The 17,267-nt window shown below is 47.0% G+C and overlaps 1 protein-coding gene across 1 annotated transcript in view; it reads left to right on the forward strand.

The window, feature by feature from the left end:
* The window catches only part of IQSEC1 (IQ motif and Sec7 domain ArfGEF 1), a 648,999-nt gene that overhangs the window by 401,635 nt on the left and 230,097 nt on the right, over positions 1-17,267 (forward strand). Inside the window, exon 3 of the mRNA XM_042782283.1 lies at positions 6,096-6,140. Coding sequence (XP_042638217.1) covers positions 6,096-6,140 — 45 coding nt within the window. The remainder of the gene's footprint in view (positions 1-6,095; positions 6,141-17,267) is intronic.

The following is a 17,267-nucleotide window of genomic DNA, read 5'->3' on the forward strand; positions in this document are numbered from 1 at the left end:
ACTACAAAACACTACTTCAAGAAACCATAAGGGATCTACATAAATGGAAGAACATCCATGCTCGTGGATAGGAAGATTGAACATTGTGAAAATGTCATTTCTACCCAAAGCAATCTATACATTCAATGCAATCCCAATCCAGATCCCATCAACATTCTTTAAGGGTATGGAAAAACTAATCACTAACTTTGTATGGAGAGGAAAGAAACCTCAGATAAGCAAAGCCCTGTTGAAGAAGAACAACAAACTAGGAGGTCTCATACTCTTGGCTCTCAAACCTACTGTACTATACAGCCACAGTATTCAAAACAGCCTGTTATTGGTACAATGACAGACATATAGACCAGTGGAACAGAATCGAGAACTCAGAAATAGATCTACCCACCTACAGTCAGCTGATTTTTGACAAAGGGCTGAAATCCATTACATGGGGAAAAGATGGTCTCTTTAGCAAATGGTGCTGGCAAAACTGGATATCCATTTGCAGAAAAATGAAACTTCACACCATACACAAAAACTAACTCCAGATGGATAAAAGACTTAAATGTGAAACCTAAAACTATAAAATTCCTCAAGGAAAAATTAGGGGCAAATTTAGGGACCCTAATTTATGGCATAAATAGACTGTCAAGCATCACCCAAGATGCACAGACAGCAGAAGATAAACTAGATGAATGGGATCTTCTAAAAACTGAATTTTTATGTGCTTCAAAAGGCTTCTCCAAAAGAATAAAAAGAGAACCTACAGATTGGGAAAAAATATTCAGCAATGACGTATCTGACAAGGGACTTATCTCTAAAATTTATGGAAAACTGCAACACCTCAACAACAAAAGATTAACAATCCAATTCAAAAATGGGTAGAAGACATGAATAGACACTTGACCAAAGAGGATATTCAGGCAGCCAGCAAATAAATGAAGAAATGCTCATGATCATTAGCCATTAGAGAGATGCAGATCAAAACAACAAGATACCATGTCACCCCAGCACTAGTGACAAAGTTCGACAAGACAGAAAATAACAAATGCTGGCGAGGATGTGGAGAGATTGGGACTCTCCTACACTGCTGGTGAAAGTGTAAAATGATACAACCACTGTGGAAAGCAGTATGGTAGTTCCTTAAAAAGTTGAAATTAGAACTATCATTTGACCCAGCAACACCATTACTAAGTATATATCCTAAAGAAGTGAGAACCAGGACAAGAACAGATATATGCACACCCATGTTTATCACAGCACTATTTACAATAGCAAAAAGATGGAAACAACCTATGGGTCCATGCAGAAGAATGGGTAACCAAACTGTGGTACGTACACACAATGGAATAGTATGCAACACTAAAGAATGATGTAGAATCTGCAAAACACTGCATAACATAGATGAACTTGGAGGACATTATGCTGAATGAAATAAGTCAATCACAGAAGGACAAATATTATATTAGTTCATTAGTGTAAAAAGTCCAGAAAAAGTTTATATATGGAAGGAAATTTTCTTTTTTGGTTGCCAGGGAGGGGAGGGAACACTAAAAAAATAAAAAAATATATAAAATAAATAAATAAATGTCTTTAAAAAGATGTCACTTTGAAGACTAAGGTGTGCCTGACCCAAGCCATAGTATTTTCAATAGCCTCATATGCGTATGAAAGCTGGACAACAAGTAACAAAGACCAAAAAAGAACTGATGCATTTGAATTGTGTTGGTGAAGAATATTGAAAATACCATGGACTGCCAGAAGAGTGAACAAATCTGTCTTGGAATTAGTACTGCTGGAATGCTCCTTAGAAGTGAGCATACCCAGACTTTGATCATGTTGTCAGAAGGGACCAGTCCCTGGAGGATATTATGCTTGGTAAAGTAGAGGGTCAGCAAAAAAGGGGAAGACCCTCAATGAGATGGATTGACACAGTGGCTGCGACAATGGGCTCAAGCATAGCAAATATTGTGAGGATGGTGCAGGACCAGGCAATGTTTTTTTCTCTTGTACATCGGGTCACTATGAGTTGGCACCAACTCAACAGCACCTAACAACAACAAAAACAGCTAGTCATAGCTGGCATGTATGAAATGCTGACTCTGTGCCTAGAACTGTTCCAAGTGCTTTAAATGTATCCACTTATTCCACCAGCCACTCCTCAGAAGGAAGGTTGGGCAATCTACTTCTGTAGTAATACTGCCTTGGAAACCCAAGGAGGGGTCGCTATGAGTCGGGGCCGACTCAACGGCACATAACAACAACAACAACATCTAATCTTGCTAAAACACTACAGATGAGGAAACTGAGCCAAGTCACAGAAAGCTTGATTAACTTACCAATGTTAAAAAATGCAAGCCAGTAAATAACAAAGCTGAGATTTGGACCCTGGCCATCTTGGCTCTAGAATGTAATTTCTTACATATCAATACATTACCTCTTAACTTCTAACCTATCACTACATTCTATTATATATAATAATAACCACGATGTAGGTATCTCAAAGGGACACATAAGATACCTTCTAGTTTACAAAACTCATTTTTGGGGGGATCTCTAGTGGCAGAGTGCCTAAGGCATTTGACTGCTAACCAGAAAGAAGGGTGGCAGTTCAAACCCACCACCCACTCCGTGCAAGGAAGAATGGGCATTCTACTTCTGTAAAGATTTACCGCCTCAGAAACCCAAAGAGGGTTGCTATGAGTTGGAATCAACTCGATGGCAGTGAGGTTTTGTTTTTGGGTTTTTTTTTTTTTTTTTTGCTTTATCTTTTCTTCATGATAACCATGTGAAGTGGGATCTGTTACTGCCGTCCCTGTATAGATAGGGGCATACATCAGCAGGAGGTAGACCGAAGCTTGAACCCAGGTGGTAGGTTCCAGATCCAGGGGCACTTAGACATGTAGCTCTCTGAGGCCTGCCCTACTTGGGCCTTGCCTCTCATGGCTAAAACTACAAGAAGCCTGGACCACAGGCTAGGAGTTAGGGTTAGGTCTTTATTCAGATCCAGTCCCAGCTGGGTTATGTGGGGTGTCAGTGAGACATCAGGAGGGGGTGCTTCCCAATGGTCCAGGCAGGCCACAGGGGGGTCCTGGGGTGGACAGGGAGTGAAGAGCCTCACCAGGAGCCAGCCTCGGTCCACAGTAGGCCAGATCAGCCTGTGCTGACCATCAGGGCCTTCTTGGCCCATGGGGACACATCATGCCCATCTTTGACTGGTGACAGTATTGTCTGGTTGGAAAATGCTGTCCACAGTTCAATGTCTTGGGCCCATGTATGACAATATGGTGTCACTGTACCTCCCTTACAGGGCATGGTGAGGATTAAAGGAGTTAATACCATTAAAACATTGAGAGTAGTGCTTACACATAACAATCCATTCATTAGAGAAAAGGGGAGAGAGAGAAAGGAAAGGAGGAAGGAATGAGTCTGCTTGGGTAGGGGCATAGGTCTGTCTCCTGTGTGTGCCCTGTGGCATAGCAGATGCATCTCAAGTGAGCAGAGCAGACTGCCACCAAGGCCATGAATGACCAATCCCCTCTTGGGAAGGCATCCTCAGGCCTCAAGGGTATAGGATCAGAGTATGTCACCAAACTTAGCAAATATAGGCTGTAAACAGTGGGAATAGTAGTAATAATAGTATCAGAACCTGTCTGACTTTAGGGGAGATAATGCAAATCAAGATCAGCCCAAGGCAGATTCCAGTGAAGTAGAGCTCAGGCATACCTCTACTATCTGACCTTTTTACCAATTCTGATACCAGTTATCCTTCCCACAACAGTCTCTACTTCTCTTCAGGGCTTCATAACCCATTGTAATGGCTACAGAACTCACAAACCATACTTATATTTAAGTGGTTTATTAAGGATGCAGCAGACTACACCTTGGATCACAATCAGGAAGCACGTAGTATGCAAAGTTTCCCTTCTTCCATGCAGGACAGCTCTCTCAGCTCCTCTTGGCCATGAAGGCCTCCTGTAAGGCCCTCAAGACAGGCTCATTTTGTCCCTGCCATCTATCACCACCAACTCTGCCACAGGGCCCCTTCTGGGCATTGCTGTCTTCAGTGTTACAGTCCTTGTCCCATGTTACAGCTCTTTTAGGAGGCACTTTTCCCTTCTTTCTCTCTGCTGCTTTTTTCTTCTCTGTTACCTTTTCTCCTTTCTGCTTCCTTCCACTTCCTGTCTGGTCAAAGAGTCTGGGTCCTAGTGTGGGGGCTTTAGCCAAGGTTTCTTTCTGAAAAACCTATAGAGTTGGCTGCTTATATACACAAACCCCTCATCAGTTTCAAGGCATGGTCCTCCCACCTTGGCCATGAACTGACCAATCCCCTCAGTAGGCCACAGACACTTCATTTGCATAGTAGGCAATAGACACTTCATTTTCATAGTCTGTTGACCCATCCCTGTAAGGTGCATACTGATCACAGGGTAGACTGCAGCCCAGAACCAGATAAAAAATATCAAACAAAGTTGTTTACAACTTACCTAGGAAATGCCAGGGAGCTCTGGTAGCGTATGAGTTGGGTCCAACTCGATGGCACATAACAACAACAACAACAACAACAGGAAATGCCAATCAACTTGGACAAAGGTAACCCTCTGAGATGAATGTCAGTCAACCTGAACCAAAGAAACAAACCTCTAGGGTAGAAAACTAGGGCAAAAATAACTCCTTAAGGATTAAGGAAAAAATCTCTAAGCTGTTTTCCTGAGAACCAAGGGAAAAAGCCACATAAAAGTACTCATTCCATCACAGAGGTTTGAGCTGCTTGAGAGTTACTTCAGATCCATTATGTGCCCCCATGAGATATTTACTCTTATTATGTAGCCCCATTTTACAAATGAGGAAGCTGAAGTGCAGAGAGGTGAAGGGGCTTGCACTGAATCCCATAGCTAGTAGGTGATTGATTCTGGATTTGAACCCAGGCTGGTCTGGCTTCCAGGCCATACCCCAGTCACCACAACCAGAGCTTGGTCAAAGGAATGAGTCCAGAATCAAGTTCCCTGTACCTAGATCAAGAGCTGGAACCAAGACTTTTGGGCAGGGAACAAAGCTTCTAGGCTCCACATCTTGGAGGCTTAGGAGGGCCCCATGACTGGGGCAATAGAGGACTCTTGGTCCAGCACTCTCTGGGGAAGAGGCATGGTGATGATATCAAGTCAAATACACCCAGTTCAAATCCCAGCCTAGCCACTTCAGGGATGGTTAATTCTGTCTATACTTTGTCTCTCAGAGCCTCAGTTTCCTCATCCATGACAGAGTCTAACAGTACCTGTCTGTTAAGGTGGCTGTGAGAGGAACTTACAAAGCCCAGGGGCTGGGGCCTCCAGCTCTGCCCCAAGGTGTGCATCAGGTGACACATGCAGGTGGCCCACTAGGGTGTCAGCACTGTCTGGGCACTGGCACAAAGCAGTGAAAAAAACTGACCCTTAGTAGGAGTCAGACAGCAAGCAAATGAATAAATGAGTCTGCTCTTTTCATGGGGGCTCTGAAAGGAATGGAGTAGGGGTATGGAGTGTATTGAGGGCTTGACTGTTGGGTGCTATAGATAGTGAATGAAGACCTCACTGGGTTGAAATCCAAATATTAAATGTGGTATTTGGAGGCAGAGCATTCCCCCCAAAAAAAGACCATGGTAAGTGCAAAGGTACTGGGGTGGGAATGAGCTTGCCATGTTCCAGCAACAACGTGGACAACCATGGTAGCTGGAATGGTGAGGGTGATAGGGGTAGGATGAGAAGATGGTAGGGAGACAGGAGCCGGCTCATGCACAGGAAGGGACTCCCTGGGCTGGGAGATTCCCTGTGTGGCCTTAGGCAAGTTGCTGCCCACCTCTGTGCCTTGACTTCCCCATAGGAACAGGAAGTAGGTTGGATTTGACATCTAAACTAGAAATGGGAGGTGGATAGGACAGCTGACCCTCCAGCTGACTGTCAGAAGGAGAGAAAGCACATGGTTTCTTGCATGTGGGGGCCAAAAGCCACCTCCAGGGCTGCTTACCCTCCCTACTAGGAACTGTCCTGGGAGCACACAATGTGGCATGATATGGTATGGCCCCAAGGGATATGTTGTGGTGGGCCATCAATAACCCTGTCTCACTTTTGCCACTCCAGGAGCTCACTGGAGACTGGAAGCAGCCTGTCCACTGACCACTACAGGTACCGTCATCCCCTCCTGCCTGGCCAGCTTCTGGGTCCATTAGGCCCTCACTTTCCGACAGCACCCAGGCAGGTCCTCTAAGAAGCTATCAGGGAAATTAGCCCCTGCACTTTGTCCACAAATTCCCCCAAGGACCAGAAGTACTATGGCAGGTGTCCTGAGAACAAGGTACAGCTAGGAGTGGTCCCCCATAGGCCAGGTCTGCAGCCAACCATTCCCATGGTAATCAAGGCTGCAGCCCAAGAGAGAAGCCTAAAGGTTTCTATTGGTTTCCAGGCTATGCCTGAAGGAGGGCAGGATATCTGAAGGTCTCTACCTTTGTTTGTTTTCTGTCATGATGCTTCACATAAGGTGTCTAAGATGTCTTCAGAAGAATTCATTCTGTGTTTTACAAAAAATGTTTGGAGACTGGGTTGGAAGTCAGCAATCTAAAAAATTGCTCACCATTGTAAAAAAACCAAACTCACTGCCATTGAGTTGATTCCGACTCATAGCACCTGTTTTTTTTTTTTTTTTAATTTTTTTTTGTTTTGGGGGAAAATTTAAAAAGAAAATTCACTTTCCATACAGCAGTTCATATACACTTGGTCTCATGACATTGACCACAATTTACCCCAATGCAACAGCTCCCCTCCCACTTCCTCCCCATAGTTACCTCTTCCCTGTGTCCATCCCTCCATGCACTCCTGCCCCCTGAACTGTCTCCCTATGCATAAGCAGCCCTGCTTTCTCCCATGATTGTTCTCTCCAGGGAGTGTATCTACCTCAGGTAAATGTTCAACTCATATGCCTGTCTTTTGTTTGGCTGGAAGCCACAGGTGTGGGTTCAATTCCAGACCTGAAGGACAGCTAGGGGCCATAGTCTCAGTAGTTCCACCAGGCTCTGTTGGACCAGCAAACCTGGTTCCCTCCCCCCCTTTTTTTTCTCTCCAAATGAGTTTGAGTTTTGTTCCACATTGTTCTCCCTCTCTATCCAGGATCTCCTACACAGATCCCCTTCCAAGTGGTTGACATTGGTAGCCGGGCACCATCTAGTTCTTCTGGTCTCATGGTCATATAGGCTGCAGATCAGATGGTGTACCAGTGGCTAGGACTAATTGTTTCCATGAATGTTTGGTTTTCTGTATTCCTCTTTGCTCTGGATGAGGAGAGACCCATCATTACCTCTAGATGGCAGCTTGCTAGCTTTTAAGATCCCAGTCGCTACTCACCAAAGTAGGAGGTGGAACAATGTTTTGTGTAGTATGTTATGCCAATTGAGCTTGATGTCCCCTACGACTATGGTCCCGAGCCCCATTGGGTTTTCAATGTGGTAAATCTTTACAGAAATAGATTGCCCAGTCTTCCTTCCATGGAATGGCTGGTGGGTTTGAACCGCCAACCTTCTGTTTAGCAGTCAAATGCCTTAGGTATTACACCACCAGAGCTCCTTTGCTCACTATTTAGTGGGCTAGAAAATCAAGCACATGTAGCTATCCCTGGGAGCAACTGTTGATGTGACAAGAGCTCTGAAAAAGAGGAGAGGAGGGACACCAGGAGGCTGGGCAAGAGCCTGAGTTGACTTCTGTTGAGGAATCTGGCCTCTGTGAGAGGAAACTTCTGAACAAGCCTAGAAGGACCCTCAGAAGGTAGTGACTCTGTCACTGGAGTGGTCAAGGGGGCCTGGGCCCCAGTGTCAGGGCTGCAGCCAAGGCTGCTCCAGAATGTAATAGAGTGACAAAGGAACTCTGCCACTGCCTGAGACTATAAGAAGGGGTGAGGGTGTGGCCATCTGGTGGCCGCTTCCCTGAGCCGGGTTGGAGCTGGGCAGCCCCAAGGGTACTCTCTTGTGAGGATGGAGAGCTGGACTGTGTGTGTGTGCACACACTCTCACACACACTCAAATACTCTCTCATTTACATACTCACTCACACTCTCACATATACTCACCTGCATTCACACACTTACCTGCATTCACATACTTCCATACCCACACTCAAAAACTTATACGCTTTCAAACACACACATGGGTACTCACACACATGTAGAAGCCTACATACATGGACACTTGCAGTCATACACACATATAACAATATAGCAATAATCATTTTTATTTGCTAGAAGCTGAGTATCCCACTCCCTCAGACTACCACTTAACCAGGACTATTATAAGCCCATTTCACAGAAGTCAGTGGTGGTACAGTGGTTAAAGTGCTTGGCTGTTAACTAAAAGATTGGCTATTCGAACCCACCAGCTACCATTCAGGAGAAAGATGAGGCAGTCTGCTTCCATAAAGATTTCCAGTCTTGAAAACACTATGAGGCAGTTCTACTCTGTCCTATAGGGTCACTATGAGTCATAATCAATTTGATGGGAGTGGGTTTGGCTTTTGGTTTCGGTCACAGAAGTCACTTGTTCAGAACTGCTCAGCTGGGGTAGGCAGAACTATGCTCCTAGCTGTGAACATTGTCAAATCCTGCAGCATCCCTGTCTACACAGACCCCATCTTGTAATCAATCTTTGCACAATCATGCAGGCCCCTGCCCAGTCACACACTGTGACATCACTCTCACAGACACATAGATACTACACAGCATGCCCATGTTTATACCCTGTTTTTACCATATACATGATACATCTGTGCACCCCAAGCTGGCTGGCTTACGGAGCCCAGCAGGTGCATGGGTGTCCATGGCAGAGTGGGCCAGGGTCCCAAGTAACAGGTTCAGGAAGCCCCTATAAGCAGCTTCTCTGCAGTCCACCCATGTTGCTGATGGCAATTTGACTCCATCTGCATTGTCCACTCTACCAGCTAGCCAGTCAAGTGCCCTGTTTGGAGCCAGGCCCAGGAAGGCTTTGGAATGAAGGGAGGGAGACAAAGCTCTTTGTCCCAGGAACTCTGGGAGGTGAGGATGGGATGTAACAAGTCCCCTGCCCCCCTTAGATTTGACCACTCAGTTTATGGTCAAACCTGGGCTCAGCAGTCACCAGACTGGACAAGGCTGCGTTGTCAGGGAATGGTCACAGTAACCTCCATCCCTTGTGCTGGCTACATTTGACTGCATAGCCCTGGAGGATAGAGCTGGGAGCCCTCAGCTCTGCCCTCTCCCTCTCCTCTGCTCAGGTACTATTTCCTGAGTGCCTGCAGGTATCCCCAGAGCACATGCAGACCCTGCTGCCTTTAGAACTTACATGTCAGGCAGGCGAGATGAATAGCAAATGGGCAAAGAGAAAGACATTAATATAATGTGTCAGGTGGTAGCAAATGCCATGAAGAAAAATAAATCAGAAAGTGATGAGAGAAAAGTCAGGGTCAGCCTCTCTGAGAAAGCGGCATTTAAGTAAAGACCTGAAGGAAGGGAGGGAGAAGCCACAGGAATAGCTGGGGAAAGAGCACCCCAGATGGAGGGAGCAGCAAGTACAGAGGCCTGAGGTGGAGCACACTGGCACTTGCAAGGAGCAGCAAATCACCAGGTACTTAATGCCCTTATCTCTTCAATCTCACCTTCACGTGGTTCCTAACTTCTACCTTGGGATATAGGCAGAGCCCAGGTCAATCTGCCTTTTTCAGATGAGGAAAACTGGGATCTGGAGCCCAGAAGGAATGTTAGTACCAGACCCAGGCCTAGGAGCCAGGGATCCCACTTACACCCTCCACCATTGCCCAGGCACTTTCTGTGGGCTGAGGGCACAAGCTTTGCTGTTCTTTGTGAGCCTCTGTGAAGCCTAACCTTGGACTTGGGAGAGGAGGAGCTATTCTGCCAGGCTGGCCCCCACCGAGGTTCTAGAGGCCCTGTTCACAGCCTGGGAATTCAAAAACAAAGGTCCCAGCCAGTAATTGCCTCCTTTCAAAGGCACAGCCAACTTCCTCTGCCAGGGGCGTGAGAGGGAAGCTTAATGTCCTTGTCCTAGGGGAGATGGGTAGGGTGGCACTTCAGGGCTGCCGCCTGGCCAGCCATATAACCTCACAAGCAAGCTCATCCCCCTCAGCTGAGGCCACCGGAGCTCACATGCCCTACCTGCCTCATGGGTGTATGCCCAGTCTTCAATTGACTCATCTCTCAGTTGGGGCAACAGTCCTTGCCCCTACCTGGGGTGCCGCAAGACCAGCTGTATCCACCCTTTCTCCATACAGGGCCTCAAGCTCCTCATTTGTCAATTCTGAAAGCCTTTCCAGTTCTCACCATCCAAGATGAAGTATTTCTGAGGAAATTACTCTCTAGAGTAGGATTTGTCAACCTTGGCCCTACTGACACTTTGGGCTGGCTAGGTCTTTGTTGTGAAGGCCATCCTATGAATTGTAGGATGTGTTTGTTGTTACTGTTGTTGTTGTTGTTGCTAAGTGCCGTTGAGTCGTTTCCGACTCATAGCGACCCCATGCACAGCAGAACGAAACACTGCCCGATCCCGCACCAGCCCCACAATCCCTGCTATACTTGAGCCCATCATCGCAGCCACCGTATCAATCCATCTCGTTGAAGGCCTCCCCCTCTTTCGTCGACCCTCCACCCTACCAAGCATGACATCCTTCTCCAGGGAATGGTCCCTTCTTACAACATGACCAAAATAGGTGAGACGAAGTCTGGCCATTCTTGCTTCCAAGGAGCATTCTGACTGCACTTCCTCCAGGACAGATCTGTTAGTTCTTTTAGCAGTCCATGGTACTTTCAGCATTCTTCGCCAGCACCACAACTCAAAAGCATCAACTCTTCTTCGGTCTTCCTTATTCATTGTCCAGCTCTCACATGCATACGAGGTGACTGGAAATATCATGGCTTGTGTCAGGCGCACCTTAGTCCTCAAGGAGATATCCTTGCTCCTCAGCACTTGATACAGTTCCTTTGCAGTTGACTTTCCCAGTGCTACACGTCATCTAATGTCCTGACTGCTGCTTCCATTGGCATCGATTGTAGAACCAAGCAACGTGAATTCCTTGACAACCTCAATCTTCTCTCCATTGATTGTGACGCTGCTCATTGGTCCAGTTGTGAGGATTTTTGTTTTCTTTATGTTGAGATGTAATCCATACTGCAGACTGTATTCATCAACCTTCATCAGTAGGTGCCTTAAGTCATCCTCACTTTCAGCAAGCAAAGTTGTATCGTCTGCATATCTCAGGTTGTTAATGATTCTTCCTCCAATCCCGATACCATTTTCTTCATACAGTCCAGCTTCTCGGATTATTTGCTTAGCATATAGATTGAGTTGTTACTGTTAGTTGCTGTGAAGTCAGCTCCAACTCATGGTGACCTTATGTGTAACAAAACAAAATGTCACTGGGTCCTGCACCATCCTCATGATCATTGGTATGTCTGACTGCATTGCTGTGACTATTGTGTCAACTCATCTCCCTGAGGGGTTCCCTCGTTTTCACTGACCCTCTACTTTACCAGCTATGGTGTCCTTTTCTAACAATTGGTCTTTCTTGATGATGTGTCTGAAGTAATTGAGCCAAAGTCTCACCATCCTCACTTCTAAGGACCATTCTGATTGTAGGATGTTTAGCAGCATCTAAAAGCCATGAGGTGCCCAGAGCATTCCTCAATTTCTCCAGACATTGACAAATGTCCCCAGGATGGGGTAGGGATGGGGGTGACACAGTCACTTCAGATAGAGAACCATGGCTCTAGAGGAAGCATGTTACTAACGTCAAACTGAGAAAACACCTTGCTGAAGCTGGTGAATTGGTTCTTTGGCTTTGCCAGAGCACGGGCTAGGAGTCAGGCCCCTGAGTTCTATGTCCAGCTCTTAGAAGCCAGGCAGCTCTGCACAGGGCACACTTTTAGTCCCAGATACCTTGCAGCTCCATCCAGATCACATCTGAGGCTACTGTCCCCTGGACACCATCCCTCCTGGTCAGCTGCCCCTCAAGGTCTATGTCCCCACCTGCAGTGATGGGATCTTTTCTGAACCTCTGTTTCCTCAACTGTGGGGGTAGCAATTACTTCCATGTGAGGATAAAGTATGTTCTAATGGTTTGCACTTCTAAGAATCTTTCATTCTACTACCCCAAATCCTCCATTCCTTCAACAGATGATTATCGGGCATCTACACATGCCAAGCCTTGTGCTGAGTCCTGGGGACAGGGCAGTGAGAGATGTGGTCGTCCTCTTGAGATGCTTGTACTGTCTGTCATTGGGGGAGAGAAATGGTAAACAACTAAACAAATAAATAAGGTCTTTACAGAGTAGTGCATCTGGTGAAGAAAATCAGATAGGGTATTGGGTGAAAGAGGCTGGAGCCACAGGCCCTGAGCCCAGCCTACCTCCCCCACCCTTGTTAGAGTGGGAGTCCCCACCCCACAGCCAATGAGCAGCTGTCATCCAGGTTCCATTTTAGATTTTATCAATGTGTCCCGTCACCCGGGCAACGGCACCCGGCAGCCTGTCAGTCTTCTCTGCCTGCCTTTCAGAGCTCCATTGCTCCCACCCCAGCACCATGTGGCTACGTGGCTAGTTTTCCCTCACACAGGCCGGACAAGGACTCCGCCAAGTGTGATTTCTCTGGTGAGCAAGGCGGGTGCTTGTCATTTCACCCCTTCCTTGGCTGCTCCCCTGGGATGCTCCCCAGCCTCAGCCCCTCCTGGCAGGCTGGCAGGGTTGAGGGGCAGGAGGGGACGGCTGCCTACCAGGTGCTACCCACCCTGGGATCCTTTCCTGCCTGGGCTGGTTGAAAGAACAGCTGCAGATCTGCCATCAGGAACCCTAGCACCCAGCCCCTCAGGATAGTGGGCTAGGGTCCTGAAAAGTCACCACAGCCAGAGCTGCCCTGGTGTGCTTTGGAAACCCTCAGGGAGCCCCAAGAAGCACAGAGCCGGCGACAGTGGGAGGCTGAGTCGGCGAGCGTATGAATGAGCTCTGCGGCTTTTGTGCACCGCTCTTTGTATTGGAGGCGTGTACTGTATGAGCTGCCGGGCCATGTGAGTGGAGCCCGCCACGCAGGGGCCAGGCAGACCAGAGCGCCCATCCGCCAGCTCCCACCAGCCCCTCCCCAAGTCTCTGTGGAGACGCCGCCGTGGTCCAGCCAGAGCCCAAAAGACTTTGAAAATGCTCAAGTTCAAGGCCTTCTGCCTGGATTACTGGCAGTTCCTGTGCCTGCAGCCACTGCACGGAGTCTATAAGAGGTACGCTTGCCTTGGGGGAGGACTTTTGCCCACAGGGCAGTGGGACAGAGGGAAAGTTCACCCTGAGCCTGCCCCATATGAAGGTTCTGCCATCCCAGCACAGGGCCCACACTGGCAGGAATGGTGGCACTTTACAACTTGACTCAGCTGTTCTCTCCTTTCGCTGGGCCCTGACACTGGTAGGACTCTGCAGAGTAGTCAACAGAATGCTCTATCACCAAGCGCTGGGCTCCATTGTTCCCCATTGTTGGGGCAACCCTCAGAGGACCTGTCCCCAAGTGGGTCCTGGTTCCACAGTAGGGCAGGTGTGCAGGCCAGAAGTGCCCAGCCTGGCTGTACCACAGCACACTCCTTTGAACTTCATGCATGGCTTGGGCCTAACAGTTCTGACTGCCTCCCCAGGCATGGGTTTGAGACTTATTTGGAGAAACTGGCTGAGACCCTCTCAGACCCTTGGTCTGGAGGTCAGGAACCAGCCCAGAGTTCCAAATCCTCTCCCTTGCTGTGTGACCTTGGGCAAGTCATTCTCCCTCTCTGAGCCTCAGTTCCCTATCTTTAGGGATTTGGACCATGACTTCTTGCTTTCACTGTATAGTGGGATTTGGGAAACTGCTCCCTGAGAGAGTATGGACTTCAGACACCACAGTCTAGGATATTAATATATCTCAAAAAGTCATCTGCATGTGTATTCTGTGAGCACACACACCTGGGCCAAGAAATACCCGGGCCCACAAGAAAGGTGTCTTGGAGCCATCACTGTGGTCATATTCAGCAGCTTGTAATTAAAGGCCTTAGAGGAAGGAATTAGTTTTTCCCGATTTCACACTGTGAAGTCTGCAGCCATTAGCATGCAGGCAGTTCTGGGAATGTGGAGTGAGCTTTTCTCCTCTCTCCAGTGGCTTTCTCTGAAGGGGGCAGGCACTGGGCTTTGGTGGCAGCCTCAGTCCCACTCTTGGGCAAGTGCCAGAGTCTAGAGGCCCATCCTGCATCTGATTAGCAGTATCAGGACCCAGTGGGTACTCCCCACCCAGTAGGCTTTCTGCACCCTGCAGACAAATATACGAGCCTCTCAGCCCTCAAGGAGTTTGTCCACATGGCCCTGGGGCAGCATTTCACAGGCACCTGGGAATAATTCTGGCTATACTTTATGGTTAATCTTTATCTCACTGCAAAAGAGACATTTTAACCCCTTTGTACAGATGATCTGAGTGAGTTGCCACAGGACTTGAAGTCAGGCCTCTCTTGTTTGAAATGGGAATCTCCTTTGAATGCTCCACAACTTCAGGTTAAGCAGCATGCTGGGTTCTTAGGGAAGGCAGGCATGAAGGAGAGTGAGGCCTTGCCCAAAGAGGATTCAGCTGGACAAGTTAAGAATCATGGTGACAGCCATGATGGAGGGGACAGTGATTGGTAGGAGGAGGAAGGAGGAATCACTTCTCACTTAAGGCTTCATTGAGGAGGTACAGCAGAACCAGGCTTTGAAGCACCTGAAGTTTGCTGGGCAGAAAATGGAAAGAAGTGTATTCCAGGCAGAGAGGAAAGTGTGTAGGAAAACCCAGGGGTTTTATAAGGGCAGGGTGTCCAGGTAGAGACAGAGACCCAGTAGAGCTGGAAAGGAAATAACAGGTCAGGTAAGGCTGAAAGTTCAGGACCAGGGCTCTGGTTTGTATTGCAATCAGGGGAAGCCTTTGAAGGATCTTAGGAAGGATTGACAAGCTGAGAGTCATGCTCTGAGAGCTCCATGGTTCAAGTTTGAGAGGCTCTTGCTTAGTCTCTGGAGGGAACCGATGTCCACTTTGCTCCTGGCCCACTGTGGAAGGTTCTTATTCACAGTGTGTGGTCTTTTCTCAAACTCCTACTGAGGCCCAAAGACAAATGGGACACAGTCCTTGAAGAGCACCCAATTGGGAAGAGGCAGAAGACCTGTGAACAAGTAATGAAAGTTACCATTGGGAATAACTAGAAGTGGCACAAAGGCGGTATATAGGAGAAATCAGGAAGGCATCCTGCAAGAGGTGGCATCTGAGCTAGGCCCTTATGTAGAAGTACAACTTTTGCATACAGGAAAGGGCACTGCAGGCAGAGAGGAAGGAGCAAGGCATTAAGAAATGTTTTGAGATAGGACTGAACCTGGCATGACTCAAAAATGGTCAAAGGTGAGACCAAAGCATCAGGTACATGGCAGAGGATGAGGGTAGAGAGGAAGGGGCTGGGGGATGATGATACTGAGGCTTATTGAGTTCATACCATATGTGCAGCACCATTTTAACCACTTTTACACACCGACTGTATGTACCAATTCCATGATATAGGGGACATGATTACCCCATTTTCCAGGTGATGAAAGCAAGGCACAGAGAAGACAAGTGACTTATTCAAAGTTACATAGCTAGTCAGAGGTGCAACTAGGATTTAACCCAGAGTCTAACACTGCCAGCCAGAGGAGCTGTGGCTATATATGCACACGCTGGGGGCTGGGACCCATCCTCTTTCAATTAGTTATTGTTTGTAAGTGATGAGACACACCAGCTGGGTAAGGAAGGGAACCCCACTTTATGGTCAGGCCTTACCCTGGCTCAGTGTTCACCAAAGGCACTTTCCCTCCAAACCCCTAATTGCTTCTCTGAAAAATGGAGGGAGTTGATTAGACACCTTTCCATGTCTTTGTGGGAATTTATAGGTTGAATGCCAGAAAGTGGCTAATGCATCCTGCTTAGTAAGTGCTTAGTAAATGTTGGCTGTCTATTCAAACAAATCCTCCCTCATGAAGGCTGTGAAAGGATACCTCTTGGCTTTTTCCATATGCCATATTCCATTGTTTAAGATAGAAACCCAATGATGCCATGCAACCATTACTTAGCATTTTGGTCAATGATTCTGTAGAAGAATCCTGATCAAAAGGGGGAAAATGCAGAACAGAATTCAAAATTGTTATGGACTCTAGACTTTGTGGAGCCATGGAAGGTGGATATACCTCTAAAACTGTTGCCCTGAGATTATCTTTAAACCTTAAATCAAAAATATCCCCTGAAGTCTTCTTAAAACCAAATAATGTTGTTGTGGTTATGTGCTGTCCAGTCGAATCTGACTCATAGCGAGGCAGTATCACTATGGAAGTTGATTGCCCAACCTTCCTTCTGAGGAGTGGCTGGTGGATTTGCACTGCCAGCCTTCTGGTTAGTAGTCAAGTGCCTTAGGCAGTATGCTACCAGAGCTCCTAGTTTAGCTTAACTAGTAAAAAAAATGTCTGCCTTGAGCATTATACTGTTTTAAGAACGATCTATATGTATCTAATTGACAATAGCAACTCAAAAGATTAGGGGGCAGTGAGTTTATGTTAATGGGAGGGAACACCTCAGAAAAGGAGGGTGAAAATGATTGCACAACTCAGAGAATGTAAACAATGTCACTAAATTGTACATGTGAAAACTGTTGAATTGGTGTATGTTTTGCTGTATATATTCTCAACAACAAAAACAAAATAAATAAAATTTAGGGAGGGGGGAACAGCAACCCAAAATTTAAGAGCATGAAAAGGGTGTTTTGTAGACAATGTATAATTAATCACTTCTAAACACAGGGTGTGCCAGGCTCCCTTGAAGCTGTTAATTATTCTTCATTAGTGATCTTAAATGAATGTAAAATAATCTTGGACTTCTGCCAGAGGCTGGGGCTGGGCTGGCTGCAGAGGAGCTGAGCAGCTTCTTTCAACTAGAAAGTGTAAAGAAGTATTCACAGGGCACCTCTGCCTTCTGCCTAAGTGGAAAATGACCTTGCAGCTCTGTTTGCTACTACCCAAAATCCATTGTGAAGGGGGAGGGTGCACTGAGCTCCCTCCTGGCCTTGGGGTGCTTTCATTAATAGTTCACATGCACAGAAAATATAGAGAATAGAATACATCCCACCTAACTTCCAAAAATCAACCATTAGATGTTTGTGGGGGCAAGATGGCGGACTAGGCAGAAGGATTGCACAGACCCTCTTCAACAAAGAAAAGGGAAACCAATTAACACAGACACAGAA

The sequence above is a fragment of the Orycteropus afer genome, unplaced genomic scaffold (assembly GCF_000298275.1).
Source record: "Orycteropus afer afer isolate SDZICR_OR568_19922 unplaced genomic scaffold, OryAfe1.0 scaffold00283, whole genome shotgun sequence".
Classification (NCBI taxonomy): Eukaryota; Metazoa; Chordata; class Mammalia; order Tubulidentata; family Orycteropodidae; genus Orycteropus; species Orycteropus afer.